Source organism: Lucilia sericata, unplaced genomic scaffold (assembly GCF_015586225.1).
Source record: "Lucilia sericata isolate MDLA Ls3-8-SP2 unplaced genomic scaffold, ASM1558622v1 Contig000264F_arrow, whole genome shotgun sequence".
Taxonomy (NCBI): Eukaryota; Metazoa; Arthropoda; class Insecta; order Diptera; family Calliphoridae; genus Lucilia; species Lucilia sericata.
The window spans coordinates 289,299-312,986 of NW_023994289.1; the positions used below are offsets into that span (position 1 = coordinate 289,299).

General features: G+C 28.9%; 2 protein-coding genes across 2 annotated transcripts; both read left to right on the forward strand.

The window, feature by feature from the left end:
- Window positions 1–1,223: 1,223 nt before the first annotated feature.
- Window positions 1,224–1,859, forward strand: LOC119602927. Its single transcript, XM_037954735.1, has 2 exons — window positions 1,224–1,351; window positions 1,412–1,859. The coding sequence occupies exons 1-2, from the start codon at window positions 1,313–1,315 to the stop codon at window positions 1,766–1,768; spliced, it is 396 nt and encodes a 131-aa protein (XP_037810663.1). The 5' UTR covers window positions 1,224–1,312; the 3' UTR covers window positions 1,769–1,859.
- A 19,824-nt stretch (window positions 1,860–21,683) lies between these two features.
- Window positions 21,684–23,468, forward strand: LOC119602908 (opsin Rh2). Its single transcript, XM_037954707.1, has 4 exons — window positions 21,684–21,997; window positions 22,060–22,550; window positions 22,679–23,104; window positions 23,167–23,468. The coding sequence occupies exons 1-4, from the start codon at window positions 21,932–21,934 to the stop codon at window positions 23,288–23,290; spliced, it is 1,107 nt and encodes a 368-aa protein (XP_037810635.1). The 5' UTR covers window positions 21,684–21,931; the 3' UTR covers window positions 23,291–23,468.
- The last annotated feature ends 220 nt before the right edge of the window (window positions 23,469–23,688 follow it).

Genomic DNA, 23,688 nt, shown 5'->3' on the forward strand with positions numbered 1-23,688 from the left:
ATATAGTCTAGTCTATAGTCTAGTCTATAGTCAAGTCTATAGTCAAGTCGATAGTCTAGTGTATAGTCTAGTCTATAGTCTAGTCTATAGTCTAGTCTATAGTCTAGTCTATAGTCTAGTCTATAGTCTAGTCTATAGTCTAGTCTATAGTCTAGTCTATAGTCTAGTCTATAGTCTAGTCTATAGTATAGTCTATAGTATAGTCTATAGTCTAGCATATTATTTGTTTATTTTTCTCGAGTTCAGTACAGTAATATGCTTCTATTCAGAAATATTCCCACATGAGATTTTTAAAAATGCTGTTCCTCGGACGTCTCTAATACACATCATTAAAAAATAAAAAAATATTTACAAAATAAGAACATTTATCAAAATGAGATTGCTGCTTTTGGTTTTATACCACTCAATTGTAAAAGTAATAAACTGAAAATAATGCAACATCATGATATTTGTTTGTTGGATATTCTTGCTATTCAAATATAGAAAACTATTACAAGTCTAGTTACAATGTGCACCAGATATAATTTATTATCTATACAATTTAAATTAAATTCATACAAACTTTACATTCACAGAGAATATCGGGTAATCTATTAGAATTATGTGAATTTATTTTCCATGACGAATTTAAATATTTGACGAAATAGTGCGAAAAAAAAAAAGTAAACAATTTTTCACTTTCGTTTCAGCAGAACATATTTATTTAGTTAAACTAGCATTATTTTTGACGTTGTTTACTCTTACAAAAGTCACGCAAGATCAAATAAATATCTATATAGTTTTTGGTAGAAAATTTTGGTGACGCTTATTTTATCAAATATCTCAAGTTGGCTTAGAACGACTTAAAACTACCTTATAATAATTTTTTATATTTTCTGATTTATTAGACTTTATTTGAAAAGAGTTTAAATTTCAACTTTAATATAAAAACAATATATTAGAATTTAGTTATTTGCCAGAAGTTAATACACTTTCTGTGGAATTATGCATATATGTTTCCACTAATTTTTAAATAAATAGGCCTCCATACACTGGTGACCGACACATAAGTATATCTTTAATAGTTTCTTATTTAAATACAAATAAATCTAAAATAAATTGTGTTAAATGAGACAACTTTTTATTTATCACAAAACAGCCCACAATCACTAGATATCTAATCTTAAATAAATTAAATCTTAAATAAAAAAAGAAAAGATAAATTTTACAAAACAAAAAAATCAGGCCAACTAAAAAAACAATCAGTTTCTTTAAAACCTGCAAACTAGAAAGTGACTTGTAATTAGGAAGTGAAATAATTTACAATAAAAACATGTTCAAATTTATTACTTTTTGTTTAATTATAAATGCGGTAAATTTAATTAAAATTAAAAAAGTTTAAAAAGTAAACTAAAAGTAATTTTTCTTTTAGTTATTAGAGCCTTCTGTTCTTAGTCAAAATATTAATGTTGCAACTGATGTAACAACCGTAATCGATGCGGAAATTCAAGAAGCTTTTAAATTTTCAAATGTTGTTAGTTCATCTATAGAAGAATATATACGTGAAGCTTTACCGTCCGAGGCTAAATTAGAAGGCGAGAAAATTTTACAAGATGTCAAAGAGGGTCTCGTCAATTGTGAGTCATTCGTACAAACACCTCTCGATATATGGCAATATAAAGTGTGTAGCTCATCGCTGTTGCGTGATGGTATGGCCGCTTTAGGTGCATTGCAGGCCAAATATAGACCATTTACATCTGGTGCATCAAGAATGGGATTATTTTGGTAGTTAAGATATGTCATAATAAATACTGTCTAAAACGTGATGAAATAGTGTCTATTAAAAATTCGTTCTTTTTAAGTTAAAAAATTTGTATAAAAGTGCTTATTTTTTTTTATTAAAAAAAAACTTTTTATATAACTCGATGGTATACAAGCTATGTGTCCGTCTGTCTGTTTAAAGTATGATAGGGCACAGTAGACTAGAATGTGAACTAGTATATCGATTAGTCTAGGGTAAAGTGTATGGACCGGCCCATTGTCCCATATATGAACTAGTTATTTGGGCTTATCTATGGATTAGTATATGTAGTACTGACAAGTCTAATGCTGACGGATTGAAATCTATGAAATCGTCTATTGAATAGTGTATGGACCAGATTCTTGACTAATCTAAGAACTAGTACATAGATCAGTCTATGAAAAGCCTATTAAATTTATATAGTACGCAGTCGAGTGTGTATTAGAAATAATCCATAATGTACACTCGTACGTTTTGAACAGTATTTGTATGCCTCCGGTGATTTAGTTTTCTAGTCTGTTAGACCGGAGGACGAGGGTTCGTTTCCCACCAGTGAAGGTGGCTTTAACAGGCCTGATGGATGTATAGGTGTTACTAACTAACTAACTAACTAACTACTAATAACTAACTAACTAACTAACTAACTAACTAACTAACTAACTAACTAACTACTAACTAACTAACTAACTACTAACTAACTAACTAACTAACTACTAACTAACTAACTAACTAACTAACTAACTAACTAACTAACTAACTAACTAACTAACTAACTAACTAAACTAACTAACTAACTAACTAACTAACTAACTAACTAACTAACTAACTAACTACTAACTAACTAACTAACTAACTAACTAACTAACTAACTAACTAACTAACTAACTAACTAACTAACTAACTAACTAACTAACTAACTAACTAACTAACTAACTAACTAACTAACTAACTAACTAACTAACTAACTAACTAACTAACTAACTAACTAACTAACTAACTACTAACTAACTAACTAACTAACTAACTAACTAACTAACTAACTAACTAACTAACTAACTAACTAACTAACTAACTACTAACTAACTAACTAACTAACTAACTAACTAACTAACTAACTAACTAACTAACTAACTAACTAACTAACTAACTAACTAACTAACTAACTAACTAACTAACTAACTAACTAACTACTAACTAACTAACTAACTAACTAACTAACTAACTAACTAACTAACTAACTAACTAACTAACTAACTAACTAACTAACTAACTAACTAACTAACTAACTAACTAACTAACTAACTAACTAACTAACTAACTAACTAACTAACTAACTAACTACTACTAACTAACTAACTAACTAACTAACTAACTAACTAACTAACTAACTACTACTAACTAACTAACTAACTAACTAACTAACTAACTACTAACTAACTAACTAACTACTAACTAACTAACTAACTACTAACTACTAACTAACTAACTAACTAACTACTAACTACTAACTAACTAACTAACTAACTAACTAACTAACTACTAACTAACTAACTACTACTAACTAACTAACTAAACTAACTACTAACTAACTAACTAACTACTAACTAACTAACTAACTAACTAACTAACTACTAACTAACTAACTAACTAACTAACTAACTACTACTAACTAACTAACTACTAACTACTAACTAACTAACTAACTAACTAACTACTAACTAACTAACTAACTAACTACTAACTAACTAACTAACTAACTAACTAACTAACTACTAACTACCTAACTAACTAACTAACTAACTAACTAACTAACTAACTAACTAACTACTAACTAACTAACTAACTAACTAACTAACTAACTAACTACTAACTAACTAACTAACTAACTAACTAACTAACTAACTAACCTAACTAACTAACTACCTAACTAACTAACTAACTAACTAACTACTAACTAACTAACTACTAACTAACTAACTACTACTAACTAACTAACTAACTAACTAACTAACTAACTAACTAACTAAACTAACTAACTAACTACTAACTACACTTCTAACTACTAACTAACTAACTAACTAACTAACTAACTAACTAACTAACTAACTAACTAACTAACTAACTAACTAACTAACTACTAACTACTACCTACCGAACTAACTAACTAACTAACTTACTACCTACCTAACTAACTAACTAACTAACTAACTATCTAACTAACTAACTTCTTATTAGTCTACTGACTATTCCAGCCTATGGACTAGTACATTCAAAGACTTTTGAAAATGGCCCGTAGCACTTCTTAAAAAGCTAGTCTCCATATAAAAGTAGGATTCTACGAGGAACAGGTTAATATCTATCATTTTGACATAAGTTAGACTAAGCCTACCCAGTTCCTGAAAAGTGTAATGAAAACAATTTTATGATTAAGCATTGAAACTAATTTCGACTAATTTAAAATCTATAATTGAATTTACATTAGATTTTGTCTATGTTGCACATCTAAAAAACAAAGAATTTGGCAAAATAAAACATTATTACGCAAAACCTCATAAAAATAGAAACAAATACATAAGTCAATATTACAATTATATTAAACCGCCTCTAAAAAATCAATAATACTATTTACACAAAGTGCCACCAAAGCCGCACGTGCCTCCCCTTTTGTCGACGATTTATTTATGCAAATGAAATGGCCAATAATGGTAAAATGCAATAAAAATCATGGATAAAATCAACAAAAAAGCCAACAAAATACAAATCAATCATTCGAACTTTTTCTATGCGATTTATGGTTGGTAATCTCAACTGAATCATGAAAATTATTGTAACGAATTCATGGAAATGCGGGCATCACAAAAATGACCAACAGACCAAGCGAATAAATTTAATGATAATGATACTAAATTTATGCTAATAGCCAAAAAGCGTTCAATTTGAGGAAGGGAAATTTTAAACGAACAATAAGCAATATTACAATAAAAATACTAAAGAGAGTTCAACAGATTTGGCAATAATAGAATTATTTTTTTTTTATATTTGAAAGATTCTAATATAAGTTAGTATAGCAGGGGGAGAAACAAGTACCTTGCTAGAGACGTAAATTCCTACGTAAACTGACTTTGTATATTTTAGATTACTTAGAAATAAACTATGAAAAATTGATATGGTGCATTTCTCTCGTCAATATAGTACATCGTTAGTAGCAAAAGAGCCAACAGTATTAGAAAATACCAAATTCTATAGGCACAGTGGGTTAATAGAAGAAAAATCTTTTTTTAATTTTAACAATATGAATATATTTAGAAATATGTACATATAAATATTTGGTTTAGAACTTTTCTGTTCTACAAATGACACAAATTGAATTGTCTCTAATTTGGAACCAAAACATATGAAATTAAACATATATTGTCCTTACTGATTCAGAATCTATAAAAGAGAACATTTTGGTACTTTGGTGGAAACTTTTTGGTACACAGAGGGAAAAGGAAATATACATACACGCCTGGTACCAAATTGACACCAAAGAGTTTATAATTTTTCAATAACATCCGTTGTCAAAGTATATACATACGTACGACAACACAACGCAACATTGCAACACTTCGTTGTCGAAATCTAAATTTTATACACATCCGTTGTCTAAATGTTAACAAACGTGGTAAGCTCACTATTGGCAACGGATTGTTGTCGTACGCATGTATATACTTTGACAACGGATGGTATTGAAAAATTATAAACAGTTTGGTGTCAATTTGGTACCAGGCGTGTATATTTTTTTCCCTCTGTATACATTTTCATAAAATATTATTAAAGAATTTTAGAATTGTTCAAAAAAACAAACAATTAAATATACACGTCCTATGTAAGGGAAAAAGTACAAGAGGGACTAAATTGAAATTTGCAAAAGTTTGCGATCACTTATGTTTTAAAAAATTAACAAAAATAACTAATCGTAAATCGAAAGCTTAATTGTGATGAGTACTTAAGAAAACATTTGCTAGAAATTTTCAATAACAAGTTCGTTTCTATAATTTGTCTAATGTCCCACTGTTTAGTACTAAAATACCAATTTAGTTTGTATATTAGTATATCGAGGAAAATTGTTTGAAAAATTGACTAAAATAAAAAAAACGAAACATTGTTGTTGTTAGTTGGATTTAAAAGGTTTGTGATAAAAGCATTTGTAAAATCTATAATAGAAAAATAAAAATTCTAGTTCAACAACGAGTCAATTGCAGGCAGCAACAGTAAAAGTCACTCGCATCAATAAAGGGAAAAAAATGAATGTAAAAATAACAAAAAAATATACGTATGTATAATATAAAGCAAAAAATGCCATCATCATACTTGACTCAAAACCAAAGGCACTTCCACTATAAAGATGCATAAACCCCGAATAGTTTAACTATAAGAGTAGCAAGCAGTAGCAGTACAGAAACAACTAGATTAGCTTTCACATTACACCAACCACCTCAGTCAATGTTGTTGTGACTTGATTTTTCATACATTCACTCACTCTTTCAGTTGTCTGTTTGTTACTGAGTTAAAATTTACCATGAAACGGAAACTACATTAAATAGTTGATGGCATTTTAGTGGTTCAGCTGCCAACTACTGATTTTATTTCATGTTTTTCTTCTTATTCAAAAAAGTCACATAGAAAACGTACTTGCAACAACCAAACATTATCGACAAAAAATGTGCAAAAATAAAGAAACTCTTGAGTTCAAGGATAATTTACCAACCAAGCTAAAAAAAAGTTGCATATATTTTTTATGTGGATTTTTTTTTTTACAATACATTCCATGTTTAAAATAATTTTGTTAAGATATTTTATTGGCACATTTTACATCATGATTCATATAATTTTTCTTTTTTGCAAAAATGCAAGAAAGTAATCCATGTTTTAAAAATTATGAAGCAATTATTTTTGCTATTGAAATTTTATAGAATTCCAGTGTTATTGGAATTAAGATTGCTGCCACAGATGATACAATTACTTAGTTGATTTTTGTATGGTATCTGAGACAATTCAAACTCCGTTTTTGTGGGGTTAATTATACCCTACACCACTTCAGTGGGGAGGGTATATTGTGTTTGTGCTGATGTTTGTAACGCACAATAATGTTGGTCCTTTACCAATCGGCTCAGAATCATTTTCTGAGTCGATTTAGCTATGTCCGTCCGTCCATGTAAACCTTGTAATCAAACTACAGGTCGCAATTTTGAAGATAATGCAATGAAATTTGGTACCTGATCTCCTATTGTCCCAGGGACGAAGCTTATTGAAAATGGTTAAGATCGTTCCATTATTTCACCTAGCCCCCTTGTAATCACCTTGTAATCAAATTACAAGTCGCAATTTTGGAGATAATTCAATGAAATTTGGCACATGATCTTTTATGGTACCGTAGACGAAGCCTATTGAAAATGATTAACATCGATCCATTATTTTACCTAGCCCCCATACAACTGAACCCCCCAATAGGGCTTGTAAACCTTGTAATCAAATTACAAGTCGCAATTTTGGAGATAATTCAATGAAATTTGGCACATGATCTTTTATGGTACCGTAGACGAGGCCTATTGAAAATGGTTTACATCGGTCCAATATTTCACCTAGCCCCCATACAACTGAACCCGCCGAATAGGCCTTTTAAGTTCATAATTATGTTTAATATACTCATATCTCGACAAAAAGCTGCAGAAATCAAGTTCTATACAAGATTTGATGACCCTCACGAATTCCATAATAATAGGTCCTCATATGACCCCTATGAAAAGCCCCCATCAAAATTTCACTTAAATGTCCACAATTTTATTCAACAATAAACGGTTTAAGTATGTATATCTGAGGCAAGGTACAATTCAATTTATATGCTTTATTATGGCAAATAAATCACATTATATTTTTTTCAAAGGTGTAGGGTATTATATGGTCGGCCTAGCCCGACTATAATTTCTTATTTGTTTTTAAATTTAAACTTATTCCGATCGGCTCAGCTATTTAAAAATACCACATTTATTTCCAAGATTTATATAGTGAATATACATATCAGAGGTCTTGTCTTTAGTTTATAGATTTCAACAAACAGATGGACGGATATTTACTTCAAATCTTTAAGGATCCAATAAATTTGTATCCATACAAATTTAATGGGTCTAATGTATGCTTATATGTATACTTAATAGATTACTTTATGTATTCTAAATATTTTTGCTACAACTTCCTGTAATACAAACACTTGAAATCTGCCTCAGTGCATTTAACTATGAAACTGTAATTGTTATTGTCATAGTACAGGCAACCCAACAAACATAAAGTTAAAAGTTCCAACACGTTTTTTTCCATTTAATAGATTTATGAAAGGTATATTTTAAAATTTGAGTAATACTTGAGAATTATAAAATTTTCCAATTTAAAACCTTATCAAATATTCGATTTCAAATTTGATAATTGTCAATGTTTGCTGGTTAAGATTGTAATGTGTATTAAAGATTTGCCTATGTATTAGTATATACATATTTTGCTAAGGACAAGAAAGTTTACGCACATTTACCAGTTTAATATTAGAGTGGCCCATTTGTATGGAGGAAAAATTAGGTTTATTCTAAGATAACATTTCTTAAAATGTTTGTCTTGGGCTCACAATATTTGGTGAGCTGGATCGAAGGATAAAAAGGTCCTCTTTTGAATGTATATATAGGGTGGCCCGAAAATATATAAATTGAACTACATATGTATATATTTTGGGGCCACCCTAATGTACATGTGTAAGTATATTAACATATAGTGCAGTTTTAAAAGTCATATCTAATGTCACTAAAGTAAAGCTATTTTAGTTAGAAATCAATAGTTGGAAAAGTTTCCTAGTCAATGAACGATATCAATTCACTTAATACATACATCCAAACATAAAAGTTTAAAAAAATATGAATTAAAACTGATTTTTGACTAGTTTTTATAACCTACACCACTTTTGTGGGTAGGGTATATTGGGTTTTTGCTGATGTTTGTAACGCACAATAATATTGGTCCTATACCCACCTTAAAGTATACCAATCGGCATAGAATCGGCATTTTCTGAGTCGATTTAACTATGTCCGTCCGTCTGTCCGTCCGTCCATGTAAACCTTGTAATCAAACTACAGGTCGCAATTTTGAAGATAATTCAATGAAATTTGGTACATGATCTTCTATTGTCATAGGGACGAAGCCTATTGAAAATGGTTAACATCAGTCCATTATTTCACCTAGCCCCCATACAACTGAATCCTCCGAATAGGGCCCTTAAGTTCATAATTATGATTAATATACTCGTATCTCGACAAAAAACTGCAAAACCAAGTTCTATACTAGCCTTGATGACCCTCAAAAATTTTATAGTTATAGGGTCTCATTTGACCATAGGCCCTATACAAAGCCCCCTTCAAAATTTGACCTAAATATCCACAATTTTATTCAACAATAAATGGCTTAACTAAATCACATTTCAATTTTGTAACAGGTGTAGGGTATTATATGGTCGGCCTCGCCCGACTATAATTTCTTACTTGTTTAATATTATAAAAATAGGAACATGTTCGTTTTGGTTTGTTTAGAAATTCCTAAAAGGTGTCGATTTACATCGTTTATGTTGAGCTTTTAAATTGACTCACGGAGTAAAATAAATGATCCAAAAGTTAAGATAATTGGTGGTTCCAGCATTGCAGGATAATTGAACATATGTATATGTATGTGTTTGCTGGTATATACATATGTATGTACATATATACAATCTGCATTTGTAAGACATGTAAAGAATTTATTGTTTTGCTTCCATTACAGACAAGTAACCCAAAGTAAAATACAGTGGACGTCCACTAGTACGAATTATATAGTGTCAGGCCCTTTCGTAATACCGAAAAATTCGTATTATTGAACAACACATTTTGTATGTTTAAATTCAAATAATACACATAAAATATTGGATTTTATTTATTTTTGTTTTATTTTTCATGAAAAATTACATAACGGAACAAAATATAATAAATGTGTATTATTTTAAATAAATTTCTTGTACATAAACAGGCATAAAAGGGACATATTTACGTATATGAATTGTTAATTTTGAAAGTATCGTGAGTCCAATGGTTGAAATGAGATATATGTAGAAGGTATTAAATTTTAATGTTTTTAAAAAGATGTGTGCCAAAGACAATTTGCAATTTACATATGTGTTCTAAAATGTATTAAAATGTTCAGATTACATAAAACATTTATTAGAAACTTGAATGGAATATACCACAATTCTCTAATTTATAATTTTCTCTTAAAAATTAGAATAGTTATCCTTAAACCCATTGTTTGGAATGTGGAGTCACACTACTTTCAAAATTAACAGTTCATACATACATACATATGTATATAAATATCATTTTACTTATTAAAAAATCCATCATTTAACATCGATGTTTATTACATTGTAAAATGATTCTTACGGCTTTTTCAATAACAGCGCTTTTGAGGCTTCAATATTGTTCTCAGCAGAGTTATTGTCGGGAACTAATAAAATACTTTCCTCATTGGCGTTATCATCCAATTTAATTTCTTCTCTTGGGTCATCAAAATTCCAATAAAATAAATTAATAACACTAAATAATTGTTGATTTGTAAATATACATGCAGTAAATTGTGTGTATAGGATTTTTAAAAATACAAAACACTTGTAATAAATACAAAAAAAACTTCAAAATTACTGAGCTTAAGGTGAATGATACAGAAATAATAAAATAAAAACATAATAAAAACTTCATTCATACGTAAATAAAACCAAAATTCCCATAAAAAATGCGTTATTCGTACTATCGAACAGAAAAATTGTGACTTTATTCGTACTATAGAGTAGACAATGCAACAATTTTGCCATTCGTATTATTGGATATTCGTAATAAAGAGTGTACGTACTATTGGACGTCCACTGTAGTAAATAATGTTTTTATACCCTACACCACTATATAGGGAAGGGTATTATGCATTTGTGCTGTTGTATGTAACGACCAAAAGTATTGGTCCTACGCCCAACTTTAAGTATACCAATCGGCTCAGAATCGTCTGTGTGTCCATGTAAAACTTGTGGGTATACTAAATTTCGCAATTTTCAAGATAATTTTATGAAATTTGGCACATGTTCCTCTCTTGATCCATACAATCATACACGACGAATAGGACTCATAATTATGTTTAAAGCTTATAATTATGTTAAATGTTCTAATATGTCTACAAAAATCGGGCCTTATTTGAACCTAGTTCGCATGCAAAGATTACTTGATGGTCAGTAATTCACTTACTAAAACTAGTACCACGATAAAATTCTGCATTAATAGTTTTAATGCAAACGTTAATTCCTCCACCAAAATTTATAAGGATAACACCATATTTACCCTTGCCCCCTTTTTAAGCAAACCACTCTCAACAAATATTTAAAATATATAAATTAAGATAAAAACAACTTAAATGCTTTATTATTAACATACCCACAGTTGTAGGGTATAATATGGTCGGCACTTTTTTGCTCTTGATCATTTCTATCCAGGACAATACATTTGAAAAAAATTCACTTATGCATGCTTGTGTGTATGTATATAATTTATAATCTTTACAAATTATTTTTTAATTTTATTATTTATAGACATTTTTTATTAATTTCTTATTTTTTTCTAATTATTTTTTACAAATTGAAGTATGTCTACGATAAAATTTATGTGCAAAAATGTATATATGTTTATATATGGATTTCAAAGTTGATTTGATAAAATTTCAATTTAATTTAAATAAACACTTCGAGTTATTTTTATTTTTTATGTAATTTAAAAAAAAATGCACATTTGTGTTCAAAGGGTAATAATGCAGAAAACGTGATTTAAGAAATAATGTATTTTTTATAAAAAGATTTTCTCACACACCAAAGAAAGATCTGCTATTGTTGTTAAAAGAAAATAATTACCTGAGCAAGAAGATATGGAAAATTTTGGACTTATGACCTTTTTCCTGTAAGTGGGTTATATGCTTGCATCTTTAAGCATTTATTTGCTGAAGACATATTGAGTTATTTGTCAATAAAGTATTTTTGGATAATTAAATTTTTCTACTGCTCGTTACACTATCAAATACTTAGGCGATAAATTTTATTCATTAAATTTATTGTGACAATTTAAACAATTCCAGATATATAATAGATATAATATAATCTTTGGTCACTAATATAATAATATAATCTTTGATCACTGAAATTTTCTTAATATCCCAGAAATCTTCAACAATTTTACCAGACATGCTTTCAAGAAGTTTACTATTTAAAATCAGCAAAGTCGGACCATAAATAACAGAGATATGAGCAAATTTCGGAAACAAACCATGAAAATATCGTGTCAAGTGACCTAACTTTTAAAATCGATGTCTTCCGATTTGGATGAAATTTGCTCCAAGGTGAGTACTATTGGATAGTAGGCCAGACACAAAATTTCAGCTCTATTGATTAAGAACTGCAGGACCTAGAGGGGGTCAAAGTTGGACATTTTGGTCATACAGGGTTTTAATCAAATGAGTGTAACTTTTCAACTATTGGTCCTCGCAAAAATTTTCTAAAGTAGTTCAGATAGCTATTTTTTCTCCTACGAACAATTTTTGCTAGGACCAATAGGTGAAAAGTTACATTCATTTGACTAAAACCCTGTATGACCAAAAAGACGAACCTTGACCCGCTCTAAGTCCTGCAGTTCTTGAACGATGAAAATTTGTGTATGACCTACTATCTAATAGTACTAATAACCATGGTGCAAATTTCATCCGAATCGATTTTTTGAAATGGGTCACTTGACACGAAATTGTCCATATAGATATTTATTTCTTTATACACTAGAAGTTAATGCCTGAAAACAACAACAACATGTAGTGTATGTTTTTGTTGTTTTTATTAAACAAAAATTTGACACTGTTAAGGACTGAAATCTGGGATGGAAAAAATATATGAATGAAAATAGAAAATTGTATATATATTAGGGTGATCGATTATTCGACATTTTCCAAAAACCGGTTTTCGAATAGTTCGAATAGTTGACATTTAAAAAAACCGGTTGATATTTTTCAAATTCAGACAAAACCGGTTAACCGGTTTTTCATTACAATTAAAAAAATATATTTTAATTTGAAAAACTTAATGTTTATGTTTAAATTTGATTAATAAAACATGGCCCGAAATGATTTTTAACAGTTTAAAAGATTATAACTTTAGATCTAGTCGTCTGATTTACATTATTTCTTTAATATAAAAAAATTAGGAAAAAAGTAGGACACTTCTGTTAAACATAAGGTACTATGTAATCCTAGCTTATTTTAAAAGCCCTGTTTAGGAAATTTGCATAGGCATTTCAACACTTCCATAAAATTTCAGCCGTAAATTAATTATTGTAATTGGAATATAATCTTAAGATTGCTAAATTTTATCAAACAGTTATCCATTTTACAAATAATTTTTTTTAATTAATTAGGAAAATCAAAAAAGTTTAAACAAAAGAGCTGTAGAAAAATATACTCTAGTTCCTCGACTCGAATATTTTTAAAATTTAGACGGGCTGTATTATTATTTACTTAAAAATTTCATTTAAATAATCTTTGAATACAAAGTAAATAAAAGTATTCGAAACCGGGTTTTAAAAAGTGAAAAAACCGGGTTATTCGATATTCGAAAAATCAACATTAAGAAAAAACCGACACTGGTAAAGCAGAAAAAACCGGTTTTAAAACCGGTTGAAAAATCGAGTCGATCACCCTAATATATATGTATGTAATTTTTAACGTATACATGGTTAACAATAGAATACACTTTACTAAACTTATATGATACTTCTTTTTGTGAATCAGTCTAATGTAAACAAACTTGCAACTGTTTTAATACAATTTTCAACTACAAACATTTCAATTTTTTTATATTAAAATAAAGTTATAAATAAGAATAAAGCTTTAAGAAACCCCTTAAATTAACATAATAATAAAGATTAAAAACAAACTGAAAAAAGAGAAAATGAAATGAAGAAAACTTTAACTGAATGTAGAGAAAATTAAATCAAGTTGCAAGTTGTATTAAAAAAAAAAAAAAAACGAAAAACATACACAAATGAATTCATTATAAAAAGCAAAATAATAATTGAATTCTTTGGTTTTTGCTTCTGTTAATGTGTATATATTTAAACAAATTATATATTTGCACGAATAAAAATATACACATATGAAATAAAATAAATGTATGAAGGAAGCATACAGCAGCAGCAGTAAGATTTTAGTAAATAAAATACAGTGAAACTAAATAAAGTTTGATAAAATATAAATACACACAATTTCTTATGGATATCTTTTAATGCAGAATTTTTACAAATTCCAAATTCTTCTAATATTAGTATTTTTGAAGATATACTTATGTTTGTGTATATATATTTGTTTGCACTTTGTCCCACTGTGCCTCCCTGTGTTTAAAATGTATGTTAAGATTTTCGAACTACATACACTTCTGATGATTTTTTTGCACTTAAACGTTTACTACTGCATTTATAAATGTATACCGAATACATATTTTCTTGTTGTTGTTGGCAATTTTCAATGGGGAAAAAGAATGATGGAAATAAAATTGTATTTAAATATTTATTTTACAGTTTGTTGGTATTAAAAAAACCAATGTTGTTAACCAAATGACTTTAATTATGTTTAAGAAATCTCACTCTCTCTCTTTAGCTCTTTGTATTTCTTTTAATTTACTCACACAACATGCATCATCACCTCACAGTTTGTTGTATGTATGAGAGCGTATACTTAATATGAATGTGCGAGAATGCATGACTGCATCAACACTCATACGCCAGAGGTTTTTTATTAAAAAAATATGTATATAAAAGCATTAAAATATTTATTATTATTTGTTGAAATTCAAGAAATTCTGTTTGCTTTTTTACTTAATCAAAAAAAAAAGTTATTTTCTTGCAGAAATTATTATTTTACTTATTTGCTGGAATTTTGTGAATTTCGTTAAAAATTTCTGTTTTTTTTATTATTCAAGTTGTTTAAAGGAAATCATAAATAAGAATTTTTGAAAGTGCTTCAATTAATATTTTGTTGTTTACAAAACTGTAGTTTAAAGAAAAATAATCAAGTCAAAATTTGCTTGTTATGTTTTTGTTTAGAAATATTACAAAGACGCTGAAAATATATGGTAGTAAAACATGAAAGAGTACAACAAATATTTTCTTTTATTAAAATTTATTTATTATGTATTTTGAAATTATTTATTTTAAACACTTGTGTCTAGATTGTCGGGCAATGTTTGCATTTTTAAGCACATCATCAAAAGCATGTGAAGTACATTGAAATATCCCTTGTTATCCTATATATTTATGTACATATATCTAGCTGTTTGTTGCAGGTGTAATAGGAAATAAAGGGAGGGATGAATGATGGATAATATTTGATATTGAAAATAACTCAGGCTGGTATTTTTTTGAAAAAATCTAGTTCAAGTTTTCATACCGGGGTCAAGTGTCTAATGTCGATTATTGTTAGCACACACTGGCACTGCCAATATATATTGTTTACAACATACAGCTGAGGTTACTTAAAAAATTACTTTTTATTGTTGGTATTTTTATTATTAAGTAGGAAGCAACAAAATGCACTACTGCTGTACATACGGGCGTGTATATATCAAAGCAACAATAACAAAGAAGGTGTGTTCATTCAAGCACAGCTAATTTATAATAGAGTTCAAAAAATGCACTACATAAAGCAAAAGCAACAATAACAAAATCAAAATCATCATCAACAATAATAGTTGCAGAATAAAAGCAACTGTTGTTACACACTACTCTGACCCCATTAAATGAAGAAAAGAAACAAAAACTACAACACAATCAACAACAAAAGCATTAAATAAAATTATGTAAACACATATACACACACAAAGCAGAAATAACAACGAAAAATTGTAATAATAACAACAAGAGTTGATTGAAATAAAGAAAACGATGCAATCAAGTGTATTGAAGAATAAATATGTAGAATAACAATAAACTCTCTCACTCTCCTTCACTCACTTATTACTCTAAACAACTAACTTGCAACATAAAATAGCAACAACACTAACGACTAGTAAAATAGTTGCAGTACCTAGAATTACTACTACAGTACATTTATAGCAATAAAAGAAACAATATGTATAGCAGCAATGGGTATTTTTTTACAATATTAACACAAGTACACTAAAGAAAGCTTTCACTAGGGTTCTATAAATCGACTTTCGAATAATCGAAAAAAGTCGAAAAGTCGAAGTCGACTATTTTGTTCCAAAAAAGTCAATAACTCGACTATCGTCTGTGCAAAAAGTCGAAAAGTCGACTTTGTTAATAAAAGTCGAAAAGTCTGAAAGTCGAAAAAAGTCGATAAGTCGAAAAGTCGAATAAAGTTGAAAAAAGTCGAAAAGTCGTAAAAATTCGAAAAAAGTCGCAAAGTCGGAAAAAGTCGAAAAAAGTCGAAAATTGTAGAAAAAAGTCAAAAATATTCGGAATTTTTAATAAAGTGGAAAAAAAGTCAAAAACTCTAAAATAGTCGGAAAAACTCGAAAAAAGTAAAAAATAGTCGAAAAAAATTCGAAAGAAGTCGAAAATAGTCAAAAAGTCAAAAAAAAAAAAAAAATCGAAAAGTCGGAAAAAGTCGAAAAAACTCGAAAAGTCGACTATTTATAAAATACTTATAGTCGAAAAGTCTAAAAGTCGACTTTTAATTAAATGAAAAATGTCGAAAAATCGACTTTTTATAAAATGCAAAAAGTCGAAACGTCGAAAAGTCGACTTTTAACTAAATGAAAAAAAGTCGAAAAGTCGACTTTTCGTTTCAACTATAGAACCCTAGCTTTCACTTTCCAACATTTAGAAACAGTAAATACTTTCAAAAATCCTGACATTCTCCTGCTTTCCTTAACAAGTATGCATAAATGTAGTAGTTTTTGTTTTTCTCCCATCGCTGATGAACTTTTCAAAAACAACAACTAAGTATAACAATAGAAATTCACTTATTTTTAATGTTTTGAAAAGTTTTAGTTTTTTTTTGCCGGTATTTCTACAATACTGAAATACCACCCATTTGGCTTGGTATGAGTATCACAGCGTGTTAGTGTGTTAATTTGTGTCGAGCATTTGATTGACGAAGGAAGTTGTTTGTTTATTTGTTGTTCATCACCATTACAATCTATCATCATGATTTCATCATCATTGTTATTATAATTTTTATCTACTACATCAGCTAAAACATCTTTAGTCTTTTAAATATTTAACAATATTGCACATTGGTGCAAATAGAATAATTTACTGACATAAATATTGATAAAGAAATGGGCATAAATACTTTCATATTTGATTATTTGAAAACTTATAGATTTAGAAATCCATGGTTTTTTTAATCGGTTATGAAAGTTTAAGTCATATTTAGTAGATTACTTAGAATAACATATGACGAGACTTTCGACATGCTTTAAAGTATAATTATACCCTACACCACTATAGTGGGGAGGGTAATATGCGTTTATGCTGATGTTTGTAACACCTAAAAGTATTGGTTCTACATCAACCTTAAAGTATACCAATCGGCACAGAATAACTTTCGCGGACGATTTAAGTATGTCCGTCTGTCCGTTTGTCTTTCTGTCTGCCTATCTATCAGTGTGTCCATGTAAAGCTTGTGCGCTCGCTATAGGACGCAATTTTCAAGATAATTTGAAAAACTCGCCCAAGGACAACCGTACACAGAAAAAACTGAAAATGTGTTTTAATTACCAAATTGATTGTATCAAGCAAGTTTTGAACCTATCAACAAAATGATGATATCAATTATGAAATTTGTAAAAAAATATTTTTTTCCAATTAAAGAAATAATCAAAACAATTAACATCAGTAATTAAATTCAAAATTTAAAATTAGTTAATTCATTAATTGGATAAATTAAATATTTAATAAAATAAAACTTACATTTTAATTAGTTTATTAATCAAATAAATTGAACAGTTTGGTTAAAAATGTATTAAAAATCAATAAAGTCGATGATTGAAACAATCAAAGCATTAATTGAATGCTTTCAACATTAAAGGATTCCTTTACCTTTAACAATGCGTTAAGCACTCTCAAAAATATCTCTTTATTGTCACATTTGAACAAATAAAGTGTTTATAAATTTTAAAATATTTATGAAACTTCATCTTCTTATGCCTAAAATATTATTGACTATTTGAGAATTATTTTCCGTTATAAATAATTAAATTATTTAAATAAAATATCAAAACAAAAAACCAAAATAAAAAAAGTAGGCTGGAAAAACTTTTTCAGCCAATTAAAAAATGAATTGATTCAATTAAAAGTTTAATCAAATTTGTATACTTAGGATCAAAACAATGAGATAATTATGACAATTAAAAATTGTTTAAATAAAAGTTAAAGAAAGAAGAAAACATGTTAATTGAAAATAAACTACCGATAATTTTTTCTGTGTACACATATAACCGTACCCCCCGAATAGGGCTATTCAAAACATAATTATGTTAAATGTTCTAGTATTTCCAAAAAATTCGGCAAAACTTAGTTTTATAAAAGTCTAATTGAATTACCCTACAGAAAATGACTTAAAGGTCAAAATTCATATGGTCGGCCATGTCCGACTATACCTTCATACTTGTTTTGTGTTGAACTTGTTTAACATTTAACCACGATTGCAGCTTAATCGATATATTTATGAGTCTTTTAGTGTACTTTTTCTGTATGTATGTATGTTTTTATTATATGTTTTTATTCGAATTATTCTTTGCAGACCTGTATAATTGTTCACCTCTAAGGTATGAGGAATCTGTTTTAATACTTATTTCAAATATCTAGTTTGTAAGTATACAAAAATCAAAAATTTTGTTGGAATTTCTTATAAAAAGAAAAGAAGTTTATTTTTATCTATTATTTTTGATTGTGAGAACAACAACTTCTGATGAATAGATAAAGAAATAAAAATTCCAAGAAATATTCTAATAATTATTATGAAAATGATACTTAATTTATTTACGTTAAATTTTGGTAATTTAAATCTGTTGTAAATGTTTAAAATACCTTTTCTTTTAATTCTTGTAATTAAATATTATAATTATAACAATTGATACTGTTGTTAAGCAATGAATTTAAGAATTTATAATTAAACGACAATTATGATATTTTAAATAGATATACAATTTAAATAAGTTTATTTTAAAGAAGTTTAGGTTTAGTTTAATAAACCTTTAATGATGTTATTATGAATACATTTAAAATTTAAATAATTAATTATACCATAAGTTAGCATTTCTTGGTACTATTAAGCCAATTTGTTATTTTAATGAAATAGAAAGATATTTTTTAATTTATAATATTGATAACTAGCAATTCATTGTGGAGTTTTCTAAGTCCCTATGGGTTTGTAACCCAGTTCAAAAGACTTTCCGCTTTACCGACCCTTATTTTTACTTTTTATACCCACATCGAAATATTGATTGTATACCCATAAAAGTATATATGTATATTCTGGCTCCTTATGAAATTCTAAGACGATTTAACCATGTCCGGACAAAAGTTAGTTTTATGTATCCAAAATGATTTTGCAGAGCGGATATTTGGTCCGATCATAAAAAAGTTCTCCTTCAGAAAACGCTCTTTACTGACTTAATAAACAGGATTTGTAAAAACGAAAATCTGTCTACCATATTCTATGAGGAGAATAATTCACTATAAACCCATATGATGTGTTCTTCAGAAAATAACTTTAACGCTCATAACTGGCTTTAAAATGTCGGTGCAATACAAACAACGGTTCGATACAAACAAGTTTTTAGGAACGGAAACTTATAGTTAGGAAACCTATTTGTATGAGAATGGGTCCCCCATATAAACCCTCTTACAAAAAATCAGTTTAAAACTAATAAATTATTTCAAAAGTGTAGCATTATAATAGAATTTTGTTAGAATTCAATAAATATTACTTCTATAAATTCAGGGGAACTTGGTCCATAATTGAACAAATCTCTCATTCGAAAACACTCTGGCGTTCAAATTAATCTAATCACCAATGTTCATATATGTACATACATACATATGTATTCCAAAATTTGTTTTTCATATTCAACAATGAATTGTCTTCATTTATAAACTACTGACAGTGAGCTGACACCTTTATTGATTTTATAATCAAACCTCAGGTAAAGACTTGTCATTTAATTATACCCTACACCACTTTAGTGGGGAGGGTATATTGGGTTTGTGCTGATGTTTGTAACATACACAAATATTCGTCATATACCAATCGGCTTAGAATCGTTTTCTGAGTCGATTAAGCTATGTCCGTCTGGCTGGATGTCCATGTAAACCTTGTGCACAAAGTACAATTTTTAAGATAATTGAATGAAATTTGACAACACGTTTTTTTTGCCCAAAGACGAAGCCTATTGAAAATGGTTAAAATCGGTCCTAGCACCCATACAACAGTACCCCTTTTGTGCTCATAATTATGTTAAATATACCTTATATCGATAAAAAGTGTTTATACAACCCTTGATGACCTTGCCAAATTTCATAAAGATCGGGCCTCATTTGACCCTAGCTTCCATACAAAGTCCCCTTCAGAAAATGACTTGAATGTCCAAAATTTACTTATAAACACAAATATCGCAATTCAGCACAAATAAATATTATATAAATATGTTCACAAAATGTTATCGGGCTTGGTCCATATTTGCTCCTAGTCCCCACGTTTTTTTTGCCCAAAGACGAACCCTATTGAAAATGGTTAAAATCGGTCATAGCACCCATACAACAATACCCCTTTTGTGCTCATAATTATGTTAAATATACCTATATATCGATAAAAAGTGTTTATACAACCCTTGATGACCTTGCCAAATTTCATAAAGATCGGGCCTCATTTGACCCTAGCTCCCATACAAAGTCCCCTTCAGAAAATTACTTGAATGTCCAAAATTTACGTATAAACACAAATATCGCAATTCAGCACAAATAAATATTATATAAATATAAATATGTTTACAAAATGTTATCGGGCTTGGTCCATATTTGCCCCTAGTCCCCATATAAAGCCTCTTTCAGAATATTAGTTTTTCATCCATAAATTGCTTAAATGTATCGCAACAAGGTAATATAGAAGATAAATGTTTTATTATGAAAAATAAATCACATTTAATATTCATAAGTGGTGTAGGGTATGATATGGTTGGTCACGACCGACTATACTTTTTTACTTGTTTTTTAATGAAAAAATGCTTAGGAAGTAGAAAGAATACTGTATTCGGTAATATTGAATCAAAAATACCCTATTTACGAAATAATTATAATACCAAGTCGGTAGGATGAATAGTTAATTTTGAACGAATTCAATGTTATTATGCTTTTAATTACTTCTTTGGAGGCTGTTAAATTCTTGAGCTAAGATGTTACAAATAGACTAACCTATAGATAAATACTTTCTATTATACATATGTATGTATGTATATACAAATATACATACATACAAAATAGAAACGTGATAATAAAGCAGCAGCTCATGTCTAGTCGCATTAATTAAAAGAACCTATTCAATGAACGTTGGAAATGTGTGGCAGGGTGCCATTAAAATGATTGCGTGCAATTTATGCCTTTTTAAATTCATTATTAACAGAGATTTTAAACATTTTGGTTTCTTTAGTTTTTCATTATTTGACTATTTTTTCTGCCACACAACACGAAACACTAATCGAATTAAAAGAGCCACAATCAAAATGATTGAAAATGCAATATTGTTTTTTGCTATAAAAAGACGGTTGAGCCAAATGAATAGACTACTTTGATAAGTTTGAAACGAGCAGAAATTTTGCCATCAATTTCACAGTTGAAAAGTTATACTACATACAAATGTACATACGGATGTGGCTGGCAATAAATAGAAACTAAATGGAGGACACATTTTAAATGTTAAGTTTAAATAAGAGAAAACAAAACATTAAGTTGTAAACTTTAATAATACCAGAGAATAAAAGTTACAAAAGGGACGAAGTGGGTGCTGGATGGGACAATGGATGAGTTTTTCAAATCTCCCCGATTTGAAGCTCAAATGGCTAATGGTTCGTTATTGGATAGAGTAAGTTGTTGTATTTAAGTTAAAGAAAGTCTAGTAAATGATGAAATTTACTTTACTTAAAGGTCACCCCCGATATGATGCATTTGGTCAATCCCTTTTGGGGCCGTTTTCCACCCATGGACACTAAAATGAATCAAATTTTAGGTGTTTTTACTTTTGTAATTTTTATTATTTCAGTTTGTGGCAATGGTGTGGTAGTCTATATATTTGGTGGCACCAAATCTCTTAGAACTCCGGCCAATTTGTTGGTTTTAAATTTAGCCTTTTCCGATTTTTGTATGATGGCTTCCCAGTGTCCGGCCATGATTATAAATTTCTACTATGAGACCTGGATTTTGGGACCATTTTGGTGTGATATTTATGCTATATGTGGTTCAATGTTTGGTTGTGTATCTATATGGTCCATGTGTATGATTGCTTTGGATCGTTATAATGTAATTGTTAAGGGAGTCTCCGGCCGGCCCATGACTGTTAAGTTGGCCATTATGAAAATTACTGCTATTTGGATGTTTGCTACGTTTTGGACCATAATGCCATTGTTGGGTTGGAATAGGTAAGTAAATGAATTTAATTTGGGAATATCAAAATTTTACAAAAAATAATTTTAATCCACTTTACCAAACTTAATTACTTCTAAAATTTTATGTACATTTTCACAAAAAAATTGCTTTATCTTTTCAGATACGTCCCCGAAGGCAATCTAACTGGTTGTAGCATTGATACCATGACGAGAGAATGGAATCCACGCTCATATTTGATTTGTTACTCTCTACTGGTTTACTATACTCCTCTGTTTTTGATTTGTTACTCTTATTGGTTTATAATAGCTGCAGTGGCAGCCCATGAAAAGGCAATGCGTGAACAGGCCAAAAAAATGAATGTTAAATCCTTAAGATCTTCCGAAGATTGTGATAAAAGTGCTGAAGCTAAATTAGCTAAAGTAGCATTGACCACAATTTCATTGTGGTTTATTGCCTGGACACCATATTTGATTATTTGCTATTTTGGTCTATTTAAAATTGATGGTTTAACTCCGACCGCCACCATATGGGGAGCAACATTTGCAAAAACCAGTGCCGTCTATAATCCGATTGTTTATGGCATAAGGTAAAGTTTTATTTTAAATTAAACTTACAATTTTAAAATAATAATGAAAATATTCTTAACAGCCATCCCAAGTATCGCATTGTTTTAAAGGAAAAATGTCCCTTGTGTGTTTTTGGCTCGACCGAGGAACCTAAACCCGATAATTCCGATAGCAATACGACATCACAAGCTGAATCCTCAGCTTAAAAATTTTTAATTAATTGCAAATAAATTTCCGTTAAGGAAGATTTGTAATAATTTAGCAATGTCAACATAAATGGCCAAAAAGTACAAAAAAAAAAATGTTTAAAGCAATTATCTTTTAAAAGATACAAAAATGTAAAAAAAATATTTAAATTAGTATAAAAACGAAGAAGAAGTGCGAGCAATGATTATTTTTTGTTTGTCTTTTTATTGCTTGAATATTTCTAGCGGAGATCCTAGGACTATGGAAGAGGGAATTTTCACAGTTGTGACAATTTATGACAATAGTAAGATTGCGATCAGTGTATTATTGTTTAGTCGATATTATGAGATATTTTGCTATAAGTCTGTTATGGTTACCAAGATACTACAATGTATAGGAAAATAAGGTAGTGGACAGA

Bases quoted from the DNA above. Each gene is read 5' to 3' on its own strand.
- LOC119602927 (XM_037954735.1), top strand. From the start codon at position 1,313: ATGTTCAAATTTATTACTTTTTGTTTAATTATAAATGCG. The intron at 1,352-1,411 runs GTAAATTTAATT...TTTTTCTTTTAG, and splicing joins TTTGTTTAATTATAAATGCG to TTATTAGAGCCTTCTGTTCT.
- LOC119602908 (XM_037954707.1), top strand. From the start codon at position 21,932: ATGGATGAGTTTTTCAAATCTCCCCGATTTGAAGCTCAAATGGCTAAT. The intron at 22,551-22,678 runs GTAAGTAAATGA...TTATCTTTTCAG, and splicing joins CCATTGTTGGGTTGGAATAG to ATACGTCCCCGAAGGCAATC. The intron at 23,105-23,166 runs GTAAAGTTTTAT...TATTCTTAACAG, and splicing joins CCGATTGTTTATGGCATAAG to CCATCCCAAGTATCGCATTG.